The sequence below is a fragment of the Vicugna pacos genome, chromosome 27 (genome assembly GCF_048564905.1).
Source record: "Vicugna pacos chromosome 27, VicPac4, whole genome shotgun sequence".
Lineage (NCBI taxonomy): Eukaryota > Metazoa > Chordata > Mammalia > Artiodactyla > Camelidae > Vicugna > Vicugna pacos.
In genome coordinates this window covers 19,082,016-19,107,543 of record NC_133013.1, presented here as the reverse complement: position 1 = coordinate 19,107,543, position 25,528 = coordinate 19,082,016, and the positions used below count along the sequence as shown (strand labels likewise).

General features: G+C 41.6%; 1 protein-coding gene across 3 annotated transcripts in view; it reads left to right on the top strand.

Moving 5' to 3' along the window:
* The window catches only part of CRTC3 (CREB regulated transcription coactivator 3), an 87,812-nt gene that overhangs the window by 780 nt on the left and 61,504 nt on the right, over positions 1 to 25,528 (top strand). For all 3 annotated transcript variants that reach the window (XM_072950816.1, XM_072950815.1, XM_072950817.1), the window contains exon 2: positions 8,220 to 8,318. In XM_072950816.1, the coding sequence (XP_072806917.1) occupies positions 8,220 to 8,318 (99 nt within the window). The remainder of the gene's footprint in view (positions 1 to 8,219; positions 8,319 to 25,528) is intronic.

Below are 25,528 nucleotides of genomic sequence, written 5' to 3'. Positions count from 1 at the left end.
CAGTAAATCCAGGGCCCGCCGCGCTGGTTTGGGGTCTGTCTGGGTACCGTGATGTGCTTCCAGGTCGGGTGTGGGGCTTTGCTACTTTCACTCCTTGGAGGTGCTTTATCGGTCCGGTGTACTGAGTTCAGCCCCGGCTATTTCATGAGAACTGGCAAGGTGCACGGCGCTGCTGGTAACCGAGGAGGGTCCAGGAGGAATGAGTAAGGCGTGAGCCGGGACAAACACCCGGCGAAGTTAGGTAACTGTCGAGTGAGGCAGTGGAGGATGGAGAGCCAACAGGAGTGTCCGCTCAGGGCTGCCGAGACGGAGGATCAGCGTGAGCCCGGCAGGCCTTGAGGATCCTGAATACTGACCTTGAAGGACCCTCAGGAGGATTGGGGAGGAGATGCAGATGCTGGGGCAGGAGTGGGGTGGGCAGCCTGAAGGAGGGCTGAGAGCAGAGTTGCAAACTAGTGGTCCCTGGTTCACTGAGCTGCAGATGCGTTATTGTTTCGGCCAGCAGTGTTTGGGAAAACGTATCTTGCCAGAGCTGGGAAACTTTCATAGAAATCAAAATTGGAGATTTTAATATAAAACCAAAAATTCTCTCTATTTTAAATATATATTTATATTTATAGACATTTAAAATTGGGGGACCTGATAACTCTCATCCTGATTTCCTATATGACAGCCACTGGCTGGAGCTAGGTGGTGGCGGCCCCCTCAAATGGAGCTCGAATTCTCTAGTTCACGCCACACCCTGTTTGACCTCCCACTGCTTAGGCTAGGTTCACTTGCCATTTGGCATATTTTTGATGCTGTTTTCTTTTAGCTAAGTTAAGGGAAAATCAAAATATTTCTTATACTTTCATTTCTATCATGCTGAGAAAAAAATACAGGGAGACAACTGAAGATTTCAGGCAATTTTTTTCTCATCACCCTACTGGCTTCACTCTTAGTACACTCCTGGTGTCCTCAGGCATTTACCTTTGTGACCTCTGTTAGATTGGAGGATGAGCATGGCAAGCTCACAGCACATTGAGGAGAATGACTGGCTGAAAGTTGAGTATTAATGCTGGGGCCTGTGTTGTTTTGTGTTGTTTACGTGCATAAATTGTGTATGTACAAATACATGCACTCTCTGTGTCTGTATATCTAGAGTTAATCTGATCTCTCACCCAGTTCATGAATCCCCTTTAAAATGTCCTGAACAAATGAGGCCATAAGGGATGTACAGACTGTTTTAAAGGCAAAAAATTTTCACAGATCCTGTGTTCACTTAAATGAGTTTGATTATGTTACCCAAATATGTTCAAACATAAACTTGTATATTAAAGTCCTTTGCTTCTAGCCGTGATACCACCATAAACTAAAACACATGTACCAAATAAATTTAAAGTTACAAAAGCAGTAAATTCAACTGGACATTAGTTTAAGGTAAAAAGTGCTATTTTGCTGAACTGAATTGAGGCTCTCAGTGTGAATCTAGTGCTAAACCCTGTAGCTGAGATTCTGGAGTTTAGCAAGCCTGATCAACTGTGCCCCATAGTGTAACTCAATCTGACCACAACTTTTCTCTTTTCTAATTACTTTAAAATTATGGTGTCATTTTATTCTTCACTTTATATAGGGCATCATTTACATATTAATTCTGCTTGTATTCTTTCCCCCTCTATCAGTTGCAAGTAAAATAATAAATACTGCTTGGTTCCACTGTGTTCAGTAACACAAAGGCAAATGATAACACTGAATTTGCCTAGTAGTGTTTTCTCACTTAAAATTTTAAGGGTAATTTTTGTAATGAAATCACAAAACTGAAACACTTCTTATAGAGAACTCTTAGATCCCCAAGCATATGTCTGTGAACCTCCAAGGGTCCAAGGATCCCAGATGGAGAAGAATCTATCCAGTTCATTATTGGTAATTGGATGACAGATAAACTGACTTTCTGTTACCAGCCCATGGCAGACACGCTTCTGGAGGGGACAGACATCACTAATCACTCTAGACACTCTTTCCTTTCTGAGTCTGTGCGCCAGGTTTTTTTCTGCATAATCAGAGCCAATCCTTCAGAGTTAAAGTTAAATCCTATTTGTTTAGTAAGTGGGATGGACCAGATTATGGAGAATTTTTCACTCTAGCTTTAGGGGTTCAGCCTTATCAGGAAGCAGTGGAAAAATTCTGAGAAGAGAATGCTAGGAGGATTAGTTCAGTGGTGGTACCTGGGATGATAAGGAGAGGGAAGAAAGTGGAGGCAGATATGCCTGGAAAGAGACTGTTCCTTTGTTCATTCATTAATTTATCAGTACTTGAGTGCCCAGTGTGGGGTGGAGGGTAGGGGTATGGTGGGGGGAGGTGAAGACATGATGCCTTGCTTCAAAGATCTCATTAATTTGTTTAGCAAATACTTTTTGAGTTTCTGTGTGTGTGTGGGCGGGGTGTGGTTAGGATGGATACTGGGGATATAATAGTGTCTCCTCACAGATTTTAGGGTTTCATGGGGAAGACATTCACTCGACAAGTAAGGACACATTTTGATGAATATTACAAGAGGGGAAACCGATGGAGCTCAGGAGTGTATGATAGGGAGTCCTCACCTCTTGTGGCCTAAGGAATTAGTGGGAGTGGGGAAGGCATTTGAGGGTATATGCTTGTGTGTTGAGGGTGGGAGAATGTTTTAGGCACAGGGAACGGAGGTTCAGCAAGGGGATGAGGAGAGTAGTTTGAGATGAGGCGTTGACGGGGATCAGACCATGGAGACAGGATTTGGGACTTGATCCTAAGGACAATGGAAAGTCATTGAAGGGGTTGAACCAGGGGGGATTTGCATTTTAAAAGGATGCAGCTAGCTCCAGAATGTCTGCTAGATCAGAAGAGGAGGTAGCAGAGAAATCTTCTGGAGTCTAGGAGATGTGATGATGGCCTTGACAAGGATGGTAGCAACAGGGAGGCAGAGAGATGGACAGATTGATACTTAGGAGGTAGAAAGGACCAGACTTGGTGAATGACCAGGGAGGTGAGGGGGAGGGAGGACCCGAGGATGATCCCCAGCTTTCAGACTTGAGCCATGTCTCCATTAAGAGAGGGAGCACTGGCAGGAGGAAGGTGGGAGCAGACTCACTGGGAGGAGATGCTGAGGGTGAGGTGCCTCTGAGGCATATAGGTAGAGATGGGCCGGCAGATGGTTGTTTGCATGGTTCTGAAGCTCAGGGTGGAAGTCTAGCCTAGTGAGAGAGTGTGGGAATCTTTGGTGTGAAGCTGCAGCAATAGATTCAGCTGCCTAGGAAGAATTTCTAGAACAGATCGTACAAGTTGGGGGCTAAATTTTAATTTGGCCCTCAGATGTATTTTTTTTTTTTTTTGGAGGGTTGCCACCACTTTTTTTTTTAAGTGAGGGCCAACAACAAATTCTGAGATTTTACATTAAAATCTGGACTCTGGCTTCTTCTGAAAAATGAGATCATCTAATAACACTTCTGCTACCTTTCTGCACGGCAGCATTGCCTGGAGCTGAATGGTGGCTGCCCCCATTAGATAGGGCACTTGTGTTCTTCAGTTTGCCACAGTCCCATTGCTCCCTATGGTTTCCACACTGTGATTCTAGTCCGCTTCACTTACTTGCCTTCCATACTTGGCACCTGTAGGTAGGCTTTTGAATTTGTGAATGAAATGTGCAGAGGGCCTAATAGAAGCCCTAAGGGGGAGGTAGGGGAGGAGGAGCCAGCAAAGAAGACCAAAGAGCAACCAGAGAGGTAGGAGAAAAGCCAGGAGGATTATTGTTCAGAGGAGGGAACGTGGACCAGCTGAGCCTCGTGCTGCTGACTTGGTCTGATGCGATAAGGACCAGTTGTTTGGTCTAGTCAGGGGGAGGTGGTTGGTAACCTTGCTGAGAGCCACTGCATTCTCAGGGTGCTGGGTGGAAGGGAGGTTGTGAGACATTGAGGATTGAGTGGAGGAAATGGGGACAGAGTTGGGAACTTGTTCAAGAAGCTTGGCTTTGATGGACAACTTGTTGTGTTGAGAAATAGCATATTAACCTGGCATGTTGATTTAGCTTGAATATTTGGGAAGAACCAATACTTATATATTAAAACAAACATTAGATATGCTATGGAGTAGTGAGGCCTCTGAGAGAGGAATAGAGAGAGGAGACTGAATATTGAGTGTTATCTCTTTGCCAGGCACTGTGCTGATCACTTTACATTCATTATCTCATGTAGTTCTCACAATAACCCTATGAAGTAGGTATCTAGAATGTTCCTCATTTTGTAGAAGAGCAAACCGAGACTTGAGACAAAGTTTGCGTGGTTGGTAAGTGGCAGAGCTGGTGTTTGATTATGGTTGTCACACTGAATGTATGATCAAATGCTTTTCTTCCCCTCATTTCCCATATCAGATTATACCAGGAGTATTTGTTGAAAACACTTTTCTTTCTGCATTGAACTGCTGCGACACTCTTGTCAAAAATCAGTTGGCCATATATGTGTGGGTCTATTTTTGGACCCTCCCTGTTCTATCGATTTGTACATCTCTCTCTTTTTAAACAATAGCACACTGCCTGAATTACGATAGCTTTATTGTAAGTCTTGAAAGACCATAATTTAACTCTTCCATCTTTGCTCTTTTCAAAAATTGCCTTGGCTACTCTAGATCATTCGCACATCCATGCATTTCAGAATTATCCTCTCAATTTCTGTGAAAAGGCCTGCTGGGATTTTGTTTGGGGTTGTGTTGACTATTACAAGACTTCTTCAAAAAGGAATTACTGAGGCTTAGGTATCATTTCATGTAGGTATTGAAGGAAAGTCCACCAAAGTGTGTGACTGTTGGCCAACGGTTGCTAACTCAAGGCCCAGGGTGAAGCAGGTAAGAAAAATGAGTGGCGGGGCCAGGAATGAGATGATACACAGTAGCTGATCTCAGGCTAGTGGAGGAATAACAGGGTATGGCGAGGACTTGGGCAAACAGGAGATCCCCAGCCCTGTCTAAGGGGCAGTCACTTCTCAGCTCCATGCGTTGTTGCCATGCACGAATATGGGTTCCGTGTTTGTCTGATCTTTCAATCAAGAAAAGATGGAAATCCAGATTTTTATGCAGTTTTGCAATTTTAAAATTTAAAACATTGAGTAGGTCAGTACCATGTGGGTCAGACAGAACTCTCCAGGCTAAACGTGGCCTACGGCCTGCCAGTTCGTGACCTCTGCTTCAGGCTAATCATTCTTTGGTCCTCATTTTCCTCATCGGTAAGCATGACGGTGTTGAAGACAGTCTTTCAGTTTCTTTCTAGCTCAGTGGTTCTAAATTTCAAAGGGGAAATTGTCCAAATTACTCAAGGGTTTAAGAGGTAGTTGAGGATATCAGCAATAATGATAATATTTTGAGAAGTTGTCCAGACCCTTATAGTTCACATGCCACTGTCATGTCTGTTCTCTGTTTTAATCCTCACATTATCTTTGTGAAGTAGACAGCAGAATAATTTGCCCACCTACACGGGCGATCCAGGTTACAAAGTCAAGTATCCACATTCCAAATCCAGTGCTGTTTTTACCCTAGGGCAGCAGTCTCTGAAGGCTCTGGAAACAGGCACTTTGGAAGGGAGAGCAGATCTGGGAGACCTTAAGCTCAGTTGAAGGCAGGTCTCTAGCTAGATTTAGAACTGAGTTTGGTTGAAGTGTCAAGGCTCTTGGGTAAGAATTGAAGCCTTTGTGAGAACTCCCTGAAGGTAGGAACTTTGGCACATATTCATCTCAATAAGCCAGTGCCTGGCACGGTACCTGACACACAGTTAAAAGGCTTTAGGTCAAGGGGGCTGAGAATTTTGTCTAGAGAATTTCAAAGGTAGATACTCCAGTGCTTCTGGTTGAGAATGTTAAGATCAAAAGCTGATCTTTATACTTATAACTTAGCTGATAGATGGGAAAGTCTCACCATGGCCTTCTTCTCATATTTGACTCTCAGATCTGGGTTTTGATGAATAGATTATAACTGTTTCCCAGTACAGTATGTTTGAGAAATCAAATACGGTGGGTATAAGGAAGTTAAGGCAGTCAAAGGGTTTTATATGCCTTTCAAACTTCCAAATGTATATAAGACCTTATCTTTGCTTTGTTTTTTTTTGTATGTATATTTTTATTGAAGTATAGTCAGTTTACAATGTCATGTCAGTTTCTGGTGTACAGCATAATGCTGCAGTCATACATGAACTTACATGTATTTGTTTTCATATTCTTTTTCACCATAAGTTGCTACAAGATATTGAATGTAGTTCCCTGTGCTATACAGTGTGAACTTTTTACTCATCGGATTTTATGAGAATCCTCCTGTATTTTGAAGTGAGAGACACTCTGCCAGAGTTCAGTAGGTGTTCTGTGCAATTCAGTGGGCTTGTTGATGTAATTGTTGGTGTATTTGTGGGAGAGGGTGAGCTGTGAGTCTCTCTACTCTCCCATCTTGGCTCATCCCCTCCAAGACAAGGATAGTCAAATGCTTCTGGTTGAGAATGTTAAGATCAAAAGCTGATATTTATACTTATAACTTAGCTGACAGATGGGAAAGGCTCACCATGGCCTTCTTCTCATATTTGACTCTCAGATCTGGGTTTTGATGAACAGATTATAACCATTCCCCAGTGCAGTATGTTTGAAAAATCAAATACTGTGGGTATAAGGAAGTTAAGGCACCCAAAGGGTTTTATATGCCTTTCAAACTTCCAAACAGATACAAGACCTTATTTTTGGAGATGCATATTGAAAAATGGAACAGTAATCTGAATTTCTTTCAGTGGAATGCTGTGGGTAGTGGAGAGGGTAAAGATGAATCAAGATTGGACATAAGTTAATCATTGTTGGAGCTGGAAGGTGAATAGATGGGGTTTCATTATATTAATCTCTATTTTGAATGTATTTGAAAGTTTTCGTAATAAATGTAAAAACAGAACAAAATCACAGTGCTTCCTAGGCTCAGCGATGCTTTTCATCAACCAAACTTCACTTTTCTTTGAGCTTGTAAAAAGTATGATCGTGGAGGGAGAAATGGAACAAAGGAAAGGAACATGGCAGAAACAAGAAAGTGGGTTCCGTGTCAGCTGTAGCTCAGCCTCCTTTAGCTGTGTGACCTTGGGCCAGTCTCTGAGCTTCCCTAAGTCTGGATCTGCAGGTCTGTAAAAGCAGGATCATGTGGTCTCCCTCGGTTGGTGAGAGGGCCAGGGATAAAGTGGGCAAAGCATCTAGCTCACCTTAGGGGCTCATGTCTAGTAATTTTTATTACTATTAGACAAAGACAGAGAGTAATGAAAGGGTAAAGTCTGCCTCAGGGTTCCCGTCTGTCCTTTCTTCCCTACATGAATTACAAGTGCCAAGGGTTATATAACCACAGAGGTAATTTATTATTTTAGAAACAGAACTCTTAAAGACTAAATTGGACCACTCTGGGGTTTACAAGAACTGTAACCAGTTTGCAGCCTTTTGAAAAATGAAGCAAGAAAGAACTTACAGAAGAAAACATATTAAAACAGTGGGATACCATTTAATACCTGTTGAATTGGCCTTCTTCTTTACCCCAATTAATGACAACATCCATTGTTAGTGAGTTTTTGGTGAAACTGTTTTCTCATACATACGTTGGTATACCCTCTGGGGAAGCGTTTTGGCAGTGTGTATTGAGAAGCCATCAGAAGGCCCAAACCCAGAGGCCAGTAATCACTCTTTGGAACATGTTCTAAGGAAATAATTCAGAAGGAGAAATGTTATGTAGCCATTTAAAATGATTATGTAATATCATAGAAGAGAATTATGAGGTAAGCATGCAAGATTGGATCTATGTTCTGATCACCACTATGCAGATACCACACAGAAATGTAAATGGAGACTGGAAAAGAGCATGGAGAAGGGAAGCAGTCACTGTATTAGAGTCATGGACAGTGGCTTAGTTTTATTAAAGAAGTCTTTTTATCGCTGTTAAAGATTGTGCCTGCTCACCTACGCACACGTGCATTCAAAGATGGTGCAAGAGTGCCTCACTGTCATGGCTGGGACATTTAGAACATGGGTATATTCATTCCAGAAATAGACTAATCAAAACCCAGAAAGCACTGGAAGCGTAAAGGTTTTAAGTAGAGAAGAAATTGAAACAAAGACTTTCACTCTTGAACCATCTCACTACGAAAACACTGTACTTCGATGCTTCTGTTCCATCTTTGCTGTCTTCTCTCAACAGCCTTGAAATCTCTTTGTCCCCAGGTTCAATTTCAGAAGCTTCAGCAACTGCGCCTTACACAGTACCACGGAGGGTCCTTACCCAATGTGAGCCAGCTGCGGAGCAGTGCCTCGGAGTTTCAGGTACGTCAGATACTTCCTTCAAGCTGAGTGGAGTGTAAAAAAGATAGGCAGACATTTTCCTGGAAAAGATTAAATCTCAAAGGCTAAACTGGGCTTAGACACAGTTCAGCTTAAGATAGTGTTATTACACGAACGGTCTAAGGCAGCACTGTCCGCTGGAAATATAACGTGAGCCACACATACAATCTGAACTTTTCTGTAGCCACGTTAAAGAAAAAGAGACTGGTGTAACTAACTTTAAAACTGTATAAATAATTTAAAGAATTATGTGACCCAATATGTCCAAAATACTAATATTTCAACATATAATCAGTATTAAAAAACCTAATGAGATATCTCACATTCTTTTTTTTTTTCGTATTAAGTCTTTGGAACACACACTTAAAGCACATCTTACTTGGTAGCAGCCATGTTTCACTACCTTCATGTGGCTAGTTTCTACCACGCTGGACAGTGCAGATCTAAGTCGTAGATTGTATTGCATTCAGATTAGTGCAGTATCATAGGATGCTTTAATTATTCATATTAGTGAAGAGCCTAGTTCAAGAAAACAGTGTGGAATTGGTGATTCAGACAATGGTTGTTTGTTTTTTGTGTGTGTGTGACAATGGTTGTCAAGTTCTGAATTAAATTTAGGTATACAGTTTCTGAAAAATTAGAAGCCTGACTTTCTAATTACACAATTTAAGATCTGGTGTTAAATTTGAGATATAAACTTGAAGATGAAGCATAGCTTTATTCATTTGGATGCCTCTTCACTTTAAAACTACTGTCTTCTTTCTTAGTTGTGAAATCTGGTTCACTTGTTTGATGATGTCCTGTAAAATAAAAGTATTATTTAAATGGAGATTTCCATTTGAGAGTGTTGATAGGAACTCTTAAACATAAAGTGATTAGAAAAAGTACTGTATGAACATGTTTGTGCCTTATTACTCTAGAATTTTGTCTTTAATATAATGACACTGAAATCTCACTGCCTAATTAGAATAATACTGCTTATTAGAATAATTGCTATATAATAATTAGGATAATGCTGCCTATGTTAGACACCTACCTCTGTAGATCGAACAATCTTACATTTTGGCCTATTGGGTCATTCAGTATCCAAATAAAGTAGATCTCTGCTTTTTGCTGGCTTTCATGCTTCAGAAAACAGAACGTTGTCAGGATATGCTGTTTGAGATCCCGATTTTGTGGTACTTTACTGGTCAACTTTAGAGGAATATAGAATTTACTATCATGTCCCTTTCTTTGGGATGAAGTGATAGCCATCGATCTTCCCAGGAGTCTTTCTTTGGGTACTTTTTAAACTTTGAAACAATCACAAACTTACAGAAAAGTTGGAAGCACAGTAAAAATAACTGTTTTTTTCCTCCTGAGAATAGACTGCTGACCTGCCCTGTCAACCCCAAATACGTCACCGTGTATTTCCTACAAGCGAGGACGTTGTTGTACGTCACCTAGATAGAGCCAACAAAATCAGGAAAATTAACAGCAGTGCATTATTACCATTTGACCCTGAGACCCCTTTCAGGTCTCACCCATGTCCCATTACTGTCCTCTATAGCAAAAGGATCTGGTGAGAACACCTACACTGTCTTTAGTCTCCTTCAGTCTGGAACAATTTTTCAATCTTATTTTTGACATTAAAAAATTACTTTTGACTTTTGTGACCTTGCCCCCTCTGAAGATCACAGACCAGTTATTTTGTAGAATATCCCTCTGTTGGGGTTTGTCTGATGTTTCTTCATGGTTTAGATTGTGCATCTTTGGCAGGAATAGCCAGAAGTGATGCTGTTATCCAGTCCCACTAAGCGGGTGATTTTTCATTTTCATGATGTTCACTTTTATCACTTAATTAAGGTGGTGTCTGTTTGTCTTCTCCACTCTAAAGTCTTTGTAATCAATAAATATTTTGTGAGAAGATACTTTATCCTGATTCTCATCAGACTTTCAATTTGTACATTTATTTATTTCTCTCTATGAAGTTTTGTGATTTCTTAATTCATGTAATAGGTTATACTCTTATTGTTGTTTTGATCCTTGCATTATCCCTGACTAGGCCAGTAGGAGTCCCCTTCCCAGAATTCTCATCAAACTGAAAAGAAAAAAGGGGGGGGGGGGAGATCCCAGAAGCATAGATTTTTTTTTTTAATAAATGTTTTTAAGGTATAGTTTACATAAAGTACAATTTACCTGTTTTAGATTTACAGTTTTGTGTTGTGTAATTACCACCACAATCAAGATACAGAACAGTTTCATCATCCCTGCAAAATTCCCTTTGTAATCTATTTTCACCCCCCATCTCCGGCCACTGATCTGTAGTTTTGCCTTTTCCAGTGTGTCCTATAAATGGAATCAAAAGTATGTAGTCTTTTGAGTTCTTGTTTCACTTAGCATACTGCATTTGATCATCATGCCTTGCTGTGGCATGGATGAGTTTCCTAGGGCTCCCCTAACAGCACCACAAACTGAGTGGTGGCTAAGACAAGAGGGAGTTTATTCTCTCACAGTTCTGGGCTCGAAGTCTGAAATCAGGGTGTTAGTAGAGCTACGCTCTCTGGAGACTCTAGGGAAGAATCCTTCCTTGTCTCTTCCTAGCTTCTGTTGGCTGCCGCCAGTCCTTGGTGTCCCTTGGCTTGTAGCTGCATCACATCTGCAAAGATATCTTCCCAAATAAAATCACATTCATAGGTTCTTGGGGTTAGGACTTGAACATATCTTTTTGGGGGAACATGATCCAATCCAGTACACTGTATTTATCAGTAGTTCATTCTTTTCATTGCTGAGTAGTATTCCATTGTATGGAGGTACTTTAATTTGTTTATCCATTCATCAGTTGATGAGCATTTGGATTGCTTCCACCTTTTGGCAATTGTGAATGAAGATATTCACGTTCAGTTTTTGTGTAAACACCTGGTAGTGGAACTGCTGGATCATGTGGTAAGTGTATATTTAGCTCTGTAAGAGACTGCCAAACTGTTTTACAAAGTGGGTATACCATTTCGCATTCCCACCAGCAGTCTATGAGAGTTCCAGTGAATCTGCACTCTCTCTCCAGCACTTGGTATTTCAGTTTTTTTTAATTGTAAAATTAACACAACATAAAATTTATCACCTTAACCATTTTAAGTGTACATTTCAGTAGTGTTAAGTATATTCACATTGTTGTGCAACCAGTCTCCTGAACTTCTTCATCTTATAAAACTGAAATTCTATACCCATTAAACAACAACTCTCTATTTTCTCTTCCCCCGGCCCCTAGCAACCAATATTTTACTTTCTGTGTCAATGAATTTGACTCCTCTAGGTACCTCATGTGAGTGGAGTCACACAATACTTGTCTTTTTGTGAGTGGCTTATTTCACTTAGCATAATGTCCTCAAGGCTCATCCATATTATAGCGTGTGACAGGATATCCTTCCTGTTTAAGGCTGAATAATACTTCATTGTACATATGTGCCACATTTTGTTTATCCATTCATCCATTGATGGGCACTTGGGTTACTTCCATCTCTTGGCTATTGTGAATAATGCTGCTATGAACATGGGTGTGCAAATGTCTCTTTGAAATCCTGCTTTCAGTTCTTTTTGATACATACCCAGAATTGGGATTGCTGGATCATATGGTAATTCTATTTGAGGAGCCCCCATTCTGTTTCCTACAGTGGCTGCACCATTTTACATCCCTACCAACGGTGTATGGGGGTTCTAATTCCTCCACATTGTTGACTCAGCTTACTGTCTTCTACAAAAAGGCCTGCTGGGATTTTAAATGAGGTTGCATTGAATCTGTAATCAGGTTGGGGAGAACTGATGTCTTAATAGTACTGAGTCTTCTAATCCATGAATATGGTACAGAAGCACAGATTTTGATTCAAGTTAAGTTGCTGATCATTATTTAAACACAATCCTCTCTCTTTTATGTTTATAGATCATTTTGGAGTTTACAAAATGTTTTCATATTTATTATTCGACTTAATCTTTAATACATTCATTGGTGAGCATAGCACTATTAATGCATAATCACTATTTAATATTGGTTGAAGACCAATTTTCTATCCTAGTAGAGAATCTAAAAGCACATTCTTTCCTCTAACCCCTTGGGCCTTTATTCAGAGAACACAAACTTATCAGATGAGTAAACCAAAGTAAGTTTTCAGACTGCCTTCTGGTAATCCTTAGCAAGGGACAGGTCATCGGTCAGGGGTGGCTAGAGTAAGAGCCCTCCTATTTCTAGGCAGGGCCTGGCACATGTGCTTTGAAAGCAGAGAGAGGAAGTGGGCATTATCGTCTCCTCTCAGGGCTAGGGCTGTGTCTTCTGGTTAGGGGAGGGCTAACTGTTCTCTAGCACGTTCCAGCGTGTGTGACAGCTAGGGCACCTGATTGTCGGCAGCCACAGTGAGAGGGACAGAGGGCATCATTTTGTATAGGGATACCGGGGTACAGTTGTAGCCTTTCATAGCCTTCACCTAACCCACCTGGTCCTTTCAAATTATGTCACTAAAAACTAAGCACACTTTGTACATTTCTGACTACAATGTTTTAACAAAATTGCTTCATCTTATTTATAGCTGAGGGTTTACAAGTTCTAACTAATTTAGGGAACAGTTTGGTGGCCAAAGGGAGAAAGTCCTGTTCCAAGGCAGCAAAGACTGGATGGCCGGATCCAGAATGGTGATTCTTCTGAGACCTACCACCAATGCACATGGGTCTAGAGAGGCCCGGAGTTTGCACAGCAAGTATGTAAGAGAAGCAGAACTTAAAAATCGAGTCTTTGACTCCTAATTCGATTTTAATGGCTTTCCTTTGCTGCATTTCCTTTAAAATTTTTATAAGATTCTTTAAAAAATGGTTGGCAACCGGTATATCAGTTAAATTCAAGCAAATGGAAAATATAAGTAGCAATATTAACCTCAAAATACTACAACTAATAATAGCCCACATTTATTGTGTATATGCTGTGTGCCAAGCACTGCATTCAGCTCTATACAGAGATTTTTTAATTTTCACAAAGACCACTTGGGGTTGGTATATGTATTTGATAAGTGTCATGACTTTATTTGAGTTGTATGTGATAAAAGAACACAGCAACAAATTGCAAAAAGCAGAAACTGGTAAAACAAGGAGAATGTGACAGCACAATTGCAGGTTTTAAACTCGCTCTAATGGCTGAGTCAATATTCAACATAAAGGAGAGTGATGTTAACAAATCAAGATTATTATATATAAAATTTATTCTGTATACTTTGCTTAAAGCATTTTATTAAGATGTAATTTACATGTCATATAATTCACCCACTTAAAGGGAGTGAGTTAATGTTTTTAGTATATTCACAGAGTTTGCAACCATCATAATAATAGAAGTTTAGAACATTTTCATCCCCTCTGAAAAATAGCCCACACCCATTAGCAATCAATACCCACTGCACTCCTACCTTGCCCGCCATCCAGCCTTTAAGCAGCTGTTAATCTAGTATCTCTTTACGCTTCTCTAAAAAGGTAAGATACCTTTTTTAGATATTCATAGACAAATTTTAAAAACAACATTTTTCCCTGACTATAAAAGTGGCACTTGCTTATCATAGAAAACATGTAACATCCCTGTTCACACCTTGGCTTTTTTCATTATTTTTGTTGTGACCGTAAATATTTTTAAGAAAATCAGCATCGTACTGCATGTATAGTTTTGTATCTTCTTTTTTATGTCATGCACATTTTCTTGTATGTTTAAGTGATTTTCAAAAACATTATTTCTAGTGATTTACGATATTCTGTCACATGGATGCACCACAGTTTATTGAACTGCTCCCTTACTGTTGCATGTTTGGATTGTTTTCACTGTTTATTCATAGAATATATGTGTGTATGCATTGTATGTATAAATCGATCACATACCAGGCCAAAGAGCTTCTCAGTAAATTAAAAAAGGTACCACCATGCTGGTCCCAAGCAGCCCCACTTTCTGCAGTTGAAGTGTACCTCTCAGAGCTCCTCTGGGCCCTTGTCCTCCTGGCTGTGGGCTGTGAGGGTCTGACGAGGGGGAGAGGGCAGCAGAAGCAGATTTGGATGAAGGGTGGAGACCTGCACACCTGCTACACAGCCCAGGGAACACTCTGAGCTTCAAGGAGCCAAGTACAAGAAGGTGAGGAGCTTCTGTAGTGAAACAAGAGAGACTGAATCTCATTGAATATCCTCGCAGAAGGTCTAGGGTCTTGTGCTTCTCTCCTGACGGAAGAGCTGAGGTTCCTTGATGCTGTCTGGACATCTTGGAGGTAAACAACCTGAGGACCCACAGACCACCTCCCCTGAGCCTCCATGATTTCGACAGTCACCTGATAGGGTTGTTATGAGCATCTAATGAGCGCGGGGGAAATGCAGCAGGAGCGTTGGAAGCTCTCAGGTGCTAAGCAGTGGTCAGTCATTAACGCACATGGTGCCCAGGAACAAGTTTGAAGTAAGAAGTTTCTGTTTATCGCTTTCTACCTCTTTTTCTCCTGTGCTCTTCTCAGTTCTCCCCACCCTGCCAAGACCTGTGCTGTCCAGTATGGGAGACATGGCTGTGTTTAAATCTTTCATGAAGATGACTTAAAATAAATACAAATTAAAGATTCAGTTTCTCGGGAAGCCCCACCTGAAGTCCTCAGTGGGCACACGTGGTTGGTGGCACTCATGCTGCATTCGCGTCCCGTGTCAGCACCGGGTTAAGGCTTCACTTGGCCCTGCAAGCCCAGTGCTTTAAGGTGATCTCCCCCTGCCTTCTTTCCTTCATCAGCCAGGCAGATTTCTGTGTCTTGGCTAAAGTGCTTATTGGGATTATAAGAAAAGTAGTCTCATTAAATTTCATATAAAAAAAAGTGGCCTCCATTTCACTACTTTGAGACACATGCATTTCACAAGGATGCCTGCAAAATCAAATCTCTGGTTGGCAGAATTCCACACAATAGAAGGTGGATGTTGATCTGAAAGGCTGTGTGGAAGGGCTCATCCTTAAATTACAGCACACGCATGCACACACACGCAGGTGGGCATCTGAATGAAGCAGCTGACCCTGGGAGGGTTTTGTGCTCTCCTGCTCCCCTTCTCCTATAAGAGAGGATTAACTACCCTTCTTTTTCGGCCACTGCCTCTCACTGAAGAAGGGCTGCTCTGCCTTAAGCCGTGAATGACCATGGAGTCGAAGAGACTGTCCCAAAATGGTTCTGGCTTGGGTCACAGATGAGAGTCTCCGCAGAGACCTTGGAACGACCTCTTGTGCCATCTGTTGGTCTCCAGAAGTTCTGTCTGTCTCTACTTTCAGCCCCCAGCTGCTCACATTTCCTGCCCAGCTCTCATCTAGTTCTTTTGTCTCCTGGAATTTTGGCAGCGACCTGCAGAGTGAGCTTGCCCTCAGCCTCTGCTTCCTCTGGATACTGCCCGGGGTGGGGCTGTGGTGTGATGAATAACATGGCTTGGGGTCCGGCAGACCTGGGTTTGAGTCCTGGCTCCCTTGCTCTTTTGATCTGTGATCCTGGGCTTTCTATTAGCCTCTCTTAGCCTGGGTTTTTTTGCAGGGGGTAGGGGGGTTGTATATAAAACAGGGATAATAATAATTATCCATAAGATAAACTGAGATAATGGGAGACATGGAAGCACTGACCAAGGGATTTGGGAGCTGGAGTGAGTTAAGGGAACTAGGGTGCAAAGATAACTGATTCCTTCCCAAGCCACTCACTGAAGCCTGTTTATGTGTGCTCATTCGTCATCGTTTGTGGCTCTTGTGGCATAGTCATCTGCTCAAAACTTAAAAGGGAGAGGAAATTTTGTTCCCAAGGCCGTAAACCTTAGCCAGCCCTGCTCTTGGGTACAGCATGCTCTCTGTCAGCCCTGAAACAATACCCCTTTATCCAAATACTATTAGATATAATGAGATAGGGCAGTGACCTTGGGCTTCTGCGTGAGATTTAGAAGACCACATTTACAAATTATTTTAGCATGCATTATTTCCAGGGAAGATTTACCCTGATTCCTAATGTCTCTGTTAAGTCTTAGTTTCTTTTTCAGAAAACAGTATTTTTCTGAATTTGTCTCTAAATGCTTTAGGAGTCTGTACCTCCCAAACTATGTGCACTTTGCAACTGTGATTTTTTTTTTTTACTATCTATGTGTTTGATTTGCTCCTTGGTTTGCCTTTAATTTTGGCTTCCAGTGGGACATTATTCTCTTCTGCCTAAGGAAATAGTGAGAAGCACAGAAAGTTGGGGGCTTACTTAATAGCTCTGGAATCTGCATCTGTCCCAAAATAGGAACTGTGACCAAGAATATGGTTGTCATATTTTTAATACAGATTTGAGTCGTACTTTTTTCCTCTTCCTTTTTATCTAACCATATGTGTTGAATAGAAAACTTACAGAATGAAAGAGAAAAGTAGACAACTCATGAATCTCTAGTCATCGAGAATAAAGGCCTTTGAAATAACAGACGGGACAGGGAACAGCGGCCCCACACACTGAATTGGGAACATCTGCATCCATGAGGACTTGACCAAGAGACCTGGAACATGGCCACGTTCATTCTGCCTTTCACGTGCTCCCAATTGTTCACGTGATAGGGGGTCAGGAATAGCATGGATACTCCAAATAGGGCTTTAAAGGCTGAACTGTGTTCCACTAATTTAAGTTTCTTATGCTAGAAAGTAGGAAGAGATGGGAACTTCAAACTAGTGGTCTGTTTGAAAAGAAATACTGTGAGGACTAATGTGTGCCAATGTCCATTTTGCTTTAAAAGACAAGCTTTAGGGCAGTACAAAGGCTGTGTAGTATGATGGCCAAAAGGTCAGACTCTGAATTCAGATCCAGCCTCGGCCACTTCCCAGCCGGGTGACCTAGGACAAATCACTTAACATCTCAGCCTTAGTTCCTTTACCTGTGAAGTGAGGATGGTAGTAATGCCAGTATCAGAGTTTTGTCGTGAGGAATCAGTGAGTTAATACCTGTAACACTCTTTGGGCCACGCCTGGCACAGGGGGAGCACATTAGAGGTCCTTCCCCTTGTCGTGGGTATTGTTACTACTCACCCCTGCCCCAGCTCCACCACCGTAGTTACTTCTACCACCCCTTCTCTGGCCATCTCTGCCTCCACTGCTGCCTCTCGGGCCTTGGTGTCAGCCTGGGCGGAGTTCTAGCTCTGCTGTCATGTAAGTCTAAAAGCCCCCATGTCTGCATTTGTAAAATGTTAATAGTGCACTTCTCAGGGTCCTGGTGAGGATGAAGCGGGGATAATGCATGCGGGCACTCTGCCCGAGCCTGGACAATCAGGGCTTGTTGCTGTGTTTCTGTTACTGGGGCGGCTCTTAGCCAAGGTGCCACTCCCCGCAGAGTGCTGGGCTCCCTTGTGAGTTGTGTCACAAGCAATTTGTTCTTATCAATAAGCTGCCAGTGCTTGAGAATTATTTTTAAAAGGTGATTGGAGCTAAGTCAAGGTTATCCCCCCATAGCTTTGCTGTTGGTTTCCATTTTGAGAAGTGGGAGGATGCCTGGAAGGGAAGCCCGGGGACACCTGCTGGAACAGGTCCTGCACTGGGAAGTTGAGTGCTTCATGTGAGGCAGAATCAGGTGTGAGAACCACTGGTCTGGGGGTGCTGGTCTTTTTGCCACAGAGTGTACTGTTCACAGTCTTTCACGTTCGTGTTCATCCACGTGGCAAATCTCTGTTCTGCCACTTGTCAGACTAAAGTGCCACACTCCCCAAAGTCCCCTGTTCTTATCCTGTCCAAACGTGTAGATACCAAGGAAATACTTGTTCTGACTGTTAATATCACTTTCCTTATACATTAAACAGCTACTGTGACTTGCCCTGACTTTACCCATTAATAAATGTCTACCGAGCACCTGTTATGAGTAAGCTATTATTGGGCTTATGAAGATAAGTCAGGGAATGTCCATTTAAGAAGCTTATAATCAAGTTGGAGAGACAGGTTGTGTACACAGGACTGTAGCAGAGAAACATTGGCTCTAGTGTTCTTTTTCTTTTTCAGCTTTCAGTTTTAAATCTTTTTACTCAGGGAAAGTAAGACATTGTGTTTGTTTATAGCTTGGTCCTTAATTCATTATAAAAGTAATACATGCTCATTGTATAAAATTTGGGAAAATAAGTAAAAATGAAAAAACAAAAAATTATCCATATTTCATCAACTAGAAATTACTATTTTAATGTTTTATTTTAGTTATTTTTCACACATCTTTTATACTGGTGATATTCTACATATTTATATTCTTTAAAAAATTTCAGCCATTATGTAATCATCCTTTCCCTAAGTTATTAAGATACTTAATAAGTACAGTTTTAATAGCTAAATATTTCATCGCATATGACTTATTTATAACCACTCCCTCTGTATTTGGATATTTTGGTTGACTTTGGTTTTCCTTGATTATAAATAATATAGTAATAAACACCTTGGCGTATGAGTCATCTGTGTTTCTGATCATAGACTCCTATAGGTAGAATTATTCAAAGTAAAAATGCTTGTAAGATTATTAATACATGTGGCTTTGTTGCTTTTTAGCAAAGATACTTAACCTAACAAAACTTTTGACTCTGATTTGAATACTTATTGCCTTAGCTTGAATATTTATTACCTTAGGTCCTTAGCCTTTATAGATCTAACATTCCAAGTGTGGGCTATTCCAGAATAACTCCAAAGTTCATGATGTAATGTAGTTTGCGTATTTACTGAAGCACAAAGTGTAATCACACAGACCTTGAGGCTGGCGTAAGGGGCTGAGTCCCCTGGGTAGTGAGTGGCCAGGGCTGCCTAGCACTGCTTTCGCTGGGGCTTCATGGCTCTTTCTGCAATACCTCTCATATTTTGCTCTATAAATTCATTGTTTTGAATATGGAGAACTTTCATAAAAAATGAGAAGGTGTACAATTATGCATAGAAAACCTATGACTGTCTGCGAAATGTGACTTAAGAAAAAACTAGGCATTTGTACAGATATTTCCATATTAGAAAATTGAAGATTTACTTTCTAATTGTTTGGTAGTATGTATTAATGTTACTTCTAGAAAATAAGTGCAATTTCATTTTTAGAGCCAACTAAAGAAATTATTCTCTTTATAATAATTATGAAGTAGATATATATATATATCTTTACAATAAAATATGAAAATAAATACATTAATGAAGTCGTCAGACAAGGAGCTGTAACATATATTTCCCTGCTTGGATTAATTTTAAAAGAAATTCTTTGTATTTTGGTGGAAATGTCTTATACTCTAGCTAGGAAAGTGTATAGAAAATAATTTAATCAGTGTCTGGGCGTCTGATAACACACTTGGTAAAAGAGACATCACTGAGACCAATCACAAGTTAATCTGTACTTAACCTTGTACTTCTAAGTGGAACCACCCACCCCGCCAGCCCCCAGCATCACACCCTGGAGCAGCTCCCCCACCCCCTTTGTTTGAACTATTCTCCTTGAGGTTGCTTTCTCTCCTTTTGGTGACAGGGAGGTGGCAGTAGCTACTGTTGCTTCCTGTCTGGCCCTTAGAACATTTCTTGCTTTTATTTCGCAGTCCCTTGGCAAACTGGCACCCCAACTCTTCTGATCGCAGGACCTGCCTTTCCTCCTTCCCCCCTAAGGTCTAAGACAGGTTCAAAATGGGGCCCCACTTGGAGGGACTTGTATTTCTGCACACGTGGACCTTTCATGTAGTCATCTGGCCTTGTGGCCCTGTCCAGTATGTTAAAGGCCTAGAATCAGCCTGAATATGCCCACATCACCCTGATGACACGGCTATGGGCAGAGATGGAGTCAGGTCTGTTTGGTTTCTGGCTTCCGGTGTAGCCTTCTTCCTCAGGCTCTGGAGGCCATTTGATCCCGGACTAGCCAGCCCCTTGCCATCTCTAAGACCCAGCTGGAGCTGAGCAGAGGGACTGAGGCTGCCTCAGAGTCTGTAATTTGGCTTCAAGTCCCCACTACTGGCCTTGTGCCTTAGCTCTGATAACTGGACTCTTGTTTGGTTCCTGGGTGCCAGAATCCCATGGTAACCTGCCTCATATCCCTCGGCCTTGTTTTTATCCGCGTCTCTCCCAGGGACTGAAGTCCTGCCCTAAAACAGTGACAGATGCACTTTCCTAATGTCAACCACCCATTTTGCCTTTCTGATTGGATTCCAGAGTGTCCTAGATTTCTCATTGTTCTGCAGTGCCTGCAGTCAGGAAGCCTCTGTTCTGGCCACTTATCTCAGCAAATGGCAACTCCTTTCTTCCAGTTACTCAGGCCAAAACCTTGGAATCATCCTTAACTCCTCCCGTTCTCTGACATCCCACAGCCGAGCCATCAGCAAATTGATTCTACAGTAAAATTACATCCAGGATCTGACCGCCCTGGTCTGAATCGCTATCATCTCTGCCCTGGATTCTTGCAAAGGGCCTCCCGACTGGTTTCCTGGCTTCTGTCTTATCCACTTTCAGTTATTTTCAACATAGCCATCTGAGTGATCCTTTTAAAAGATGATCCAGATGATACCACTTCTCTTTTCAGAATCTTCCCGTGGCTTCCCATCTCACAGAGTAAAACCAAAGTGCAAAGTGCAGTCGCGGCCCCATGCATTGGCTGCCTCTCTGCTCTTACCTGCTGCATGTATGCACAGAACTGTCACGCGGGCCCCCTCCCTCCAGCCACACTGGCCTTTTTCTCTGCTTCTTGGACCCTCCCTGGGATCTCACTGCCTGGAGCACTCTTCCGCCAGATAACTGAATGCCTTACTTCCTCACTTCTTCTAGCTGTTAATCCAAGTATCTCCCTTCAGTGAGGCCTTGCCTCTTTAAAATCACACCCCTCCCCACCTCTTTACTGCTTAATATTTTTCTCCTCACTATCCAACGTACTATATATTTCATCTATTTATCTTATTTATACTGTTTCCTCCATTGGAATGTAAGCTGCATAAGGGCAAGGGCACTTGGGTTCACTGCTGTATCCCCAAAGTCTGTTCTAGAACCTGGCCAGGGTATGAGTTCATTAAATATTTGTTGAATGAATGAATCAGGTAGTTGAATATTTGTCGTGTGTCAGCACTGTTCCCAGCATTTCATGTGCATTATCTCATTTAATTCTCACAGTAACCTCATGTGATGGTACTTCTGTGATTCTCATTTTGCCTATGAGAAAACGGAATCTAATTAGAGAAGTTAAGTGACTTGATCAGGAAGATCTGAGCAACCACACAAATAATCAGAGAGGGAAGAATGTTAGAACAAACACAGACGTTTCTATTAGACAAATCTGCCTTCAGGTCCCAGCTCTGTCAGTTATTAGTTGAGTTAAAACCTCTTTAATCTTCAGTTTCCTCCGTTATAAAATGTGGACAATGATTCCACCTCTCAGGTAAGAGGATTACATGAGATCATGGGTATGTTATTTTCAAATGTATTTTCCTGATTGTTGGTGACTTTTTTTTTTGATATATTTACTGGCCATTAATATTTCTTCTGGAAATTTTCTGTTTATAACCTTAGCCCAGTTTTCTTTCTTTTCTTCTTCTTTTTTTCTTACCAAGTTGCAGGAGTTCTTTGAGTATTAGATATATACAATGTCCTATTGTCACAGTTTGAGGGAAATTCATTTATCTTTTGATAATGTTTTTGGAGTTTTCTTTTATTCATATATAGGCATTACCTTAGAGATACTGTAAGTTCAGGTTCAGATCACCACAATAAAGCAAGTCACATGATTTTTCTTTTGTTTCCTATGCACATGCAAGTTATGTTTATGTGGGCTGTTAAGTATAATGGCATTATGTCTAAAAAATGTACATACCTTAATTAAAAAATACTTTATTGCTAAAAAATGCTAACCGTCATCTGAGCCTTCAGTGAGTCCTAATCTTGCTGCTAGAGGGTCTTGCCTTGTTGTTCATGGTTGCTGACTGATCAGAGGTGGTGGCTGCTGAAGGGCGGGTGGCTATGGCAATGTCGTTTAAAATATGGCAGCAATGAAGTTGACCACATCTATTCACTCTTCCTTCCACAGATGATTTCTCTGTAGCAGGCAATGCTGTTTGGTAGCATTTCACCCACAATAGAACTTCTTTCAAAACTGGAGTCAGTCCTCTCAAACACTGATGCTGCTTTATCAGCTAAGTGTGTGTGATAGTCTAAATCCTTTGTTGTCACGTCAACAGGAGTAGATTTCATCTCAAGAAACCCCTTTCTTTGCTCATCCATAGGGAGCAACTTATATTAAAGTTTATCATGAGGTTGTAGCAATTCAATTATATCTTCAGGCTCCACTTCTGTGTCTGGTTTTCTTGCTGCTTCCACTATATCTACAGTAACTTCCTCCACTGAAGTCAGTCATCCTTGAGGGTTGGAATCAACTTCTTTTTTTTAATTTTTATTTTTTGTGGGTGAGGGGAGGTAATTACGTTTATTTATTTTTTAGAGGAGGTACTGGGGATTGAACCCAGGACTTTGTACATGCTAACCATGCGCTCTACCACTTGAGCTGTACCTTCCGCCCTGCAATCAAATTCTTTTTGACAATTTCCCACGAGTCATGAATGTTCTTAATGGCATCTAGAGTAATGAATTCTTGAAGGTTTTCCAGTTGACTTTTGCCCAGGTCCTTCAGAGGAATCACTATCTAAGCAGCTATAGCCTTAGGAAATGTAGCCTCCTCACCTCTCAGCCTTCACAGAAGTGAAGAGAGTTCGGGCCTTGCTCTGGATTAGGCTTTGGCTTTAGGGAATGTTGTGATTGGTTTGATCTTCTATCCAGACCACTCAGTCTTTCCCCATGTCAGCAGTAAGGCTGTTTCTCTTTCTTATCATTTGTGTGTTCACAGGAGTAGCACTTTTCATTTCCTTCAGGAACTTTAACTTTGCACTCACAACTTGGCTATCTCTTTGGTGTAAGAGTCTCAGTTTTTGCCTGTCCCGGCTTTCGATGTGCCTGCCTCACTGAGCCTAACCATATGTAGCTTTTGATTTAAAGTGAAAGACATATGACTCTTCCTTTCACTTGAACACTTAACGGCCATTGTAAGGTTATTAACTGGCCTAATTTCAATATTACTGTGTTTCAGGGAAAGGGGAGACTGAGGAGAGGGAGCGAGATGAGGGAACAGCCAGTCAGGGAAGCGGTCAGAACACACACAACATTTACTGCTTAAGTTTGCTGTCTTACATGGACACAGGCCGTGGTGCCCTAAAACAATTGTAGTAGTTACAGCAAAGATCACTGATCACAGGTCACCACGATGAATATAATAATAATGAAAAAGTTTGAAATATTGTGAGAATTACCAAAATGTGACACAGAGACATGAAGTGAGTAAATGCTGTTGGAAAAATGGCACCAATAGACTTGCTCGATACACGGTTGCCACAAACCTTCAATTTCTAAAACATGGAATATCCACATAGCACGATAAAGCAAGGCGTACCTGTAGTTAGAGGTCTGGTGTTAGTGACTGATCGGGCCAATGAGAACACAGATTCATTCATTCAACAAATATTTCCTGAGTGCTAGCGAACCTTGTGGGATGTTCATTTGGTTTGGACAGCTCTAAATCCTGACTCAATTTGCGTCACTGATGGTGTCTCTCAGCTTTGGTTTTAGCAGATTCTTGAAAGAGAATGCATTTTCTCAGAGTCAAGTAGACCCAAACATTTCCCAGACTTTGGCCACATAATCAGGAATTTCAAAAGAGTCTTGGAATTTATGGGCGTGACTCCAAACGATCAGGCATGCGTTGTCTGTCTGCGGGCAGAGTCTGCTTTCTCCCTGCAAGTTCAGGACACCGATAGAACCGATGATGGGTACTTCAGACCTGCCCCATGGGGTGAACTTCGAAGGCAGCCACAGAAACTAGATGCATAATTCACATGGTCAAAACCTAGGAGGCCCTTTTGATTGTCTGACATATTATCAGGTCACCAGCTCTGCAGGCCCTCAAAGGTCCCGTTGGGGCAGCAGCGGGGGCTGAGTGCAGCAGCCAGATGCCACCTACCTGAACTGCAGGTCCAGATGCGTCCGGATAGTAAATGTCCCATGAATGAATCACCAGTGTTCCTGGTTGCAGCCTCTGGTGCAGGTTTACTTTGTGGAGATGTCTCACACAAGGACTGTCTTGGAAGTCCCTTGGGAATTCAGCAAAATAGGTCTCTCAGAAGCCTTTAATAACACAAAAGTCCTTGTTTGGAAAAAGCCACTTCAGTAAATCTCTTCCGTAAGTCTCTACAACTTGCCATCCAGCGCATTAAAATAAAAACAGTTTTCACCCTCAGCTTCAGTATCTCAGCATGGGGTCAGGAGTGTGGTCCTTGGAGTCAAACTGGAGGTCCCATTACCAATCTCACCGCTAACTAGCACTGGGACTTTAGACAAGATCCCTAACCTGTCTATGCCTCAGCTGATTCATCTGAGATGTGGCTACTAAATAGTACCTAGTATAATGTTATGAGGATTAAATTAGTTAATGCACAGATATCCTTAGAACAATGCCCAACACATAGTTATTGCTCAAGAAATGTTGCAAAATTTCTGGTACAGACTCCCATTGTGTGAAATACGAGAAGCTGGGCACACCAGCCTTCTAATTTGACTTCAATAAATTGTTGGTATCATTTTTCCCTCTTTTGTTGCAAGTACCCTATGCAGGGCTAGAGAACTCGGCTTTTGCTGTTTACATTAAGCTGCTTAAATTCCAGACTAGCTAGCTATGTCCTGCTCATTCTTCACTGACTAGATGAAAACACTTTTGCTGAAAGTCTTCATTGGCCTGTCCTAGGGTAGCCAGGCTGTACATTGATCCCTTGACCCAGTGTGGCTTCTGGGAAAGGTAGAAGGGATATCCAGAGAGAGAAGACAGACCTGGGCAGTGGCAGAGCCAGCCGAGGGCAGAGCCCAGGTCTCCGGATTCCCTTGCATTTGAATTTCGTGTTAAGTTCAAATCATATTAGTATGAAGTAACCCTCTTAACCTTTCTCCCCGAATCCAGCCTCTGACTGCCAGATCATAACAGAAGGAGAAGAGGCACCACCTTTAAAACAGTGATTGTCTCTAGCTAAACTTTTCAAGTTCTCACATTTTTGGCAGTAGAAACAGCCAAGGTTTTGGTCTGACTCCCTGCAAAATTTCACAATAGTTAAGAGTCAGAATTGGTCTCTGTTATGAAACAGCCAGTTTTTACACTTTAGACTTTAAAAATGAAGCTTTA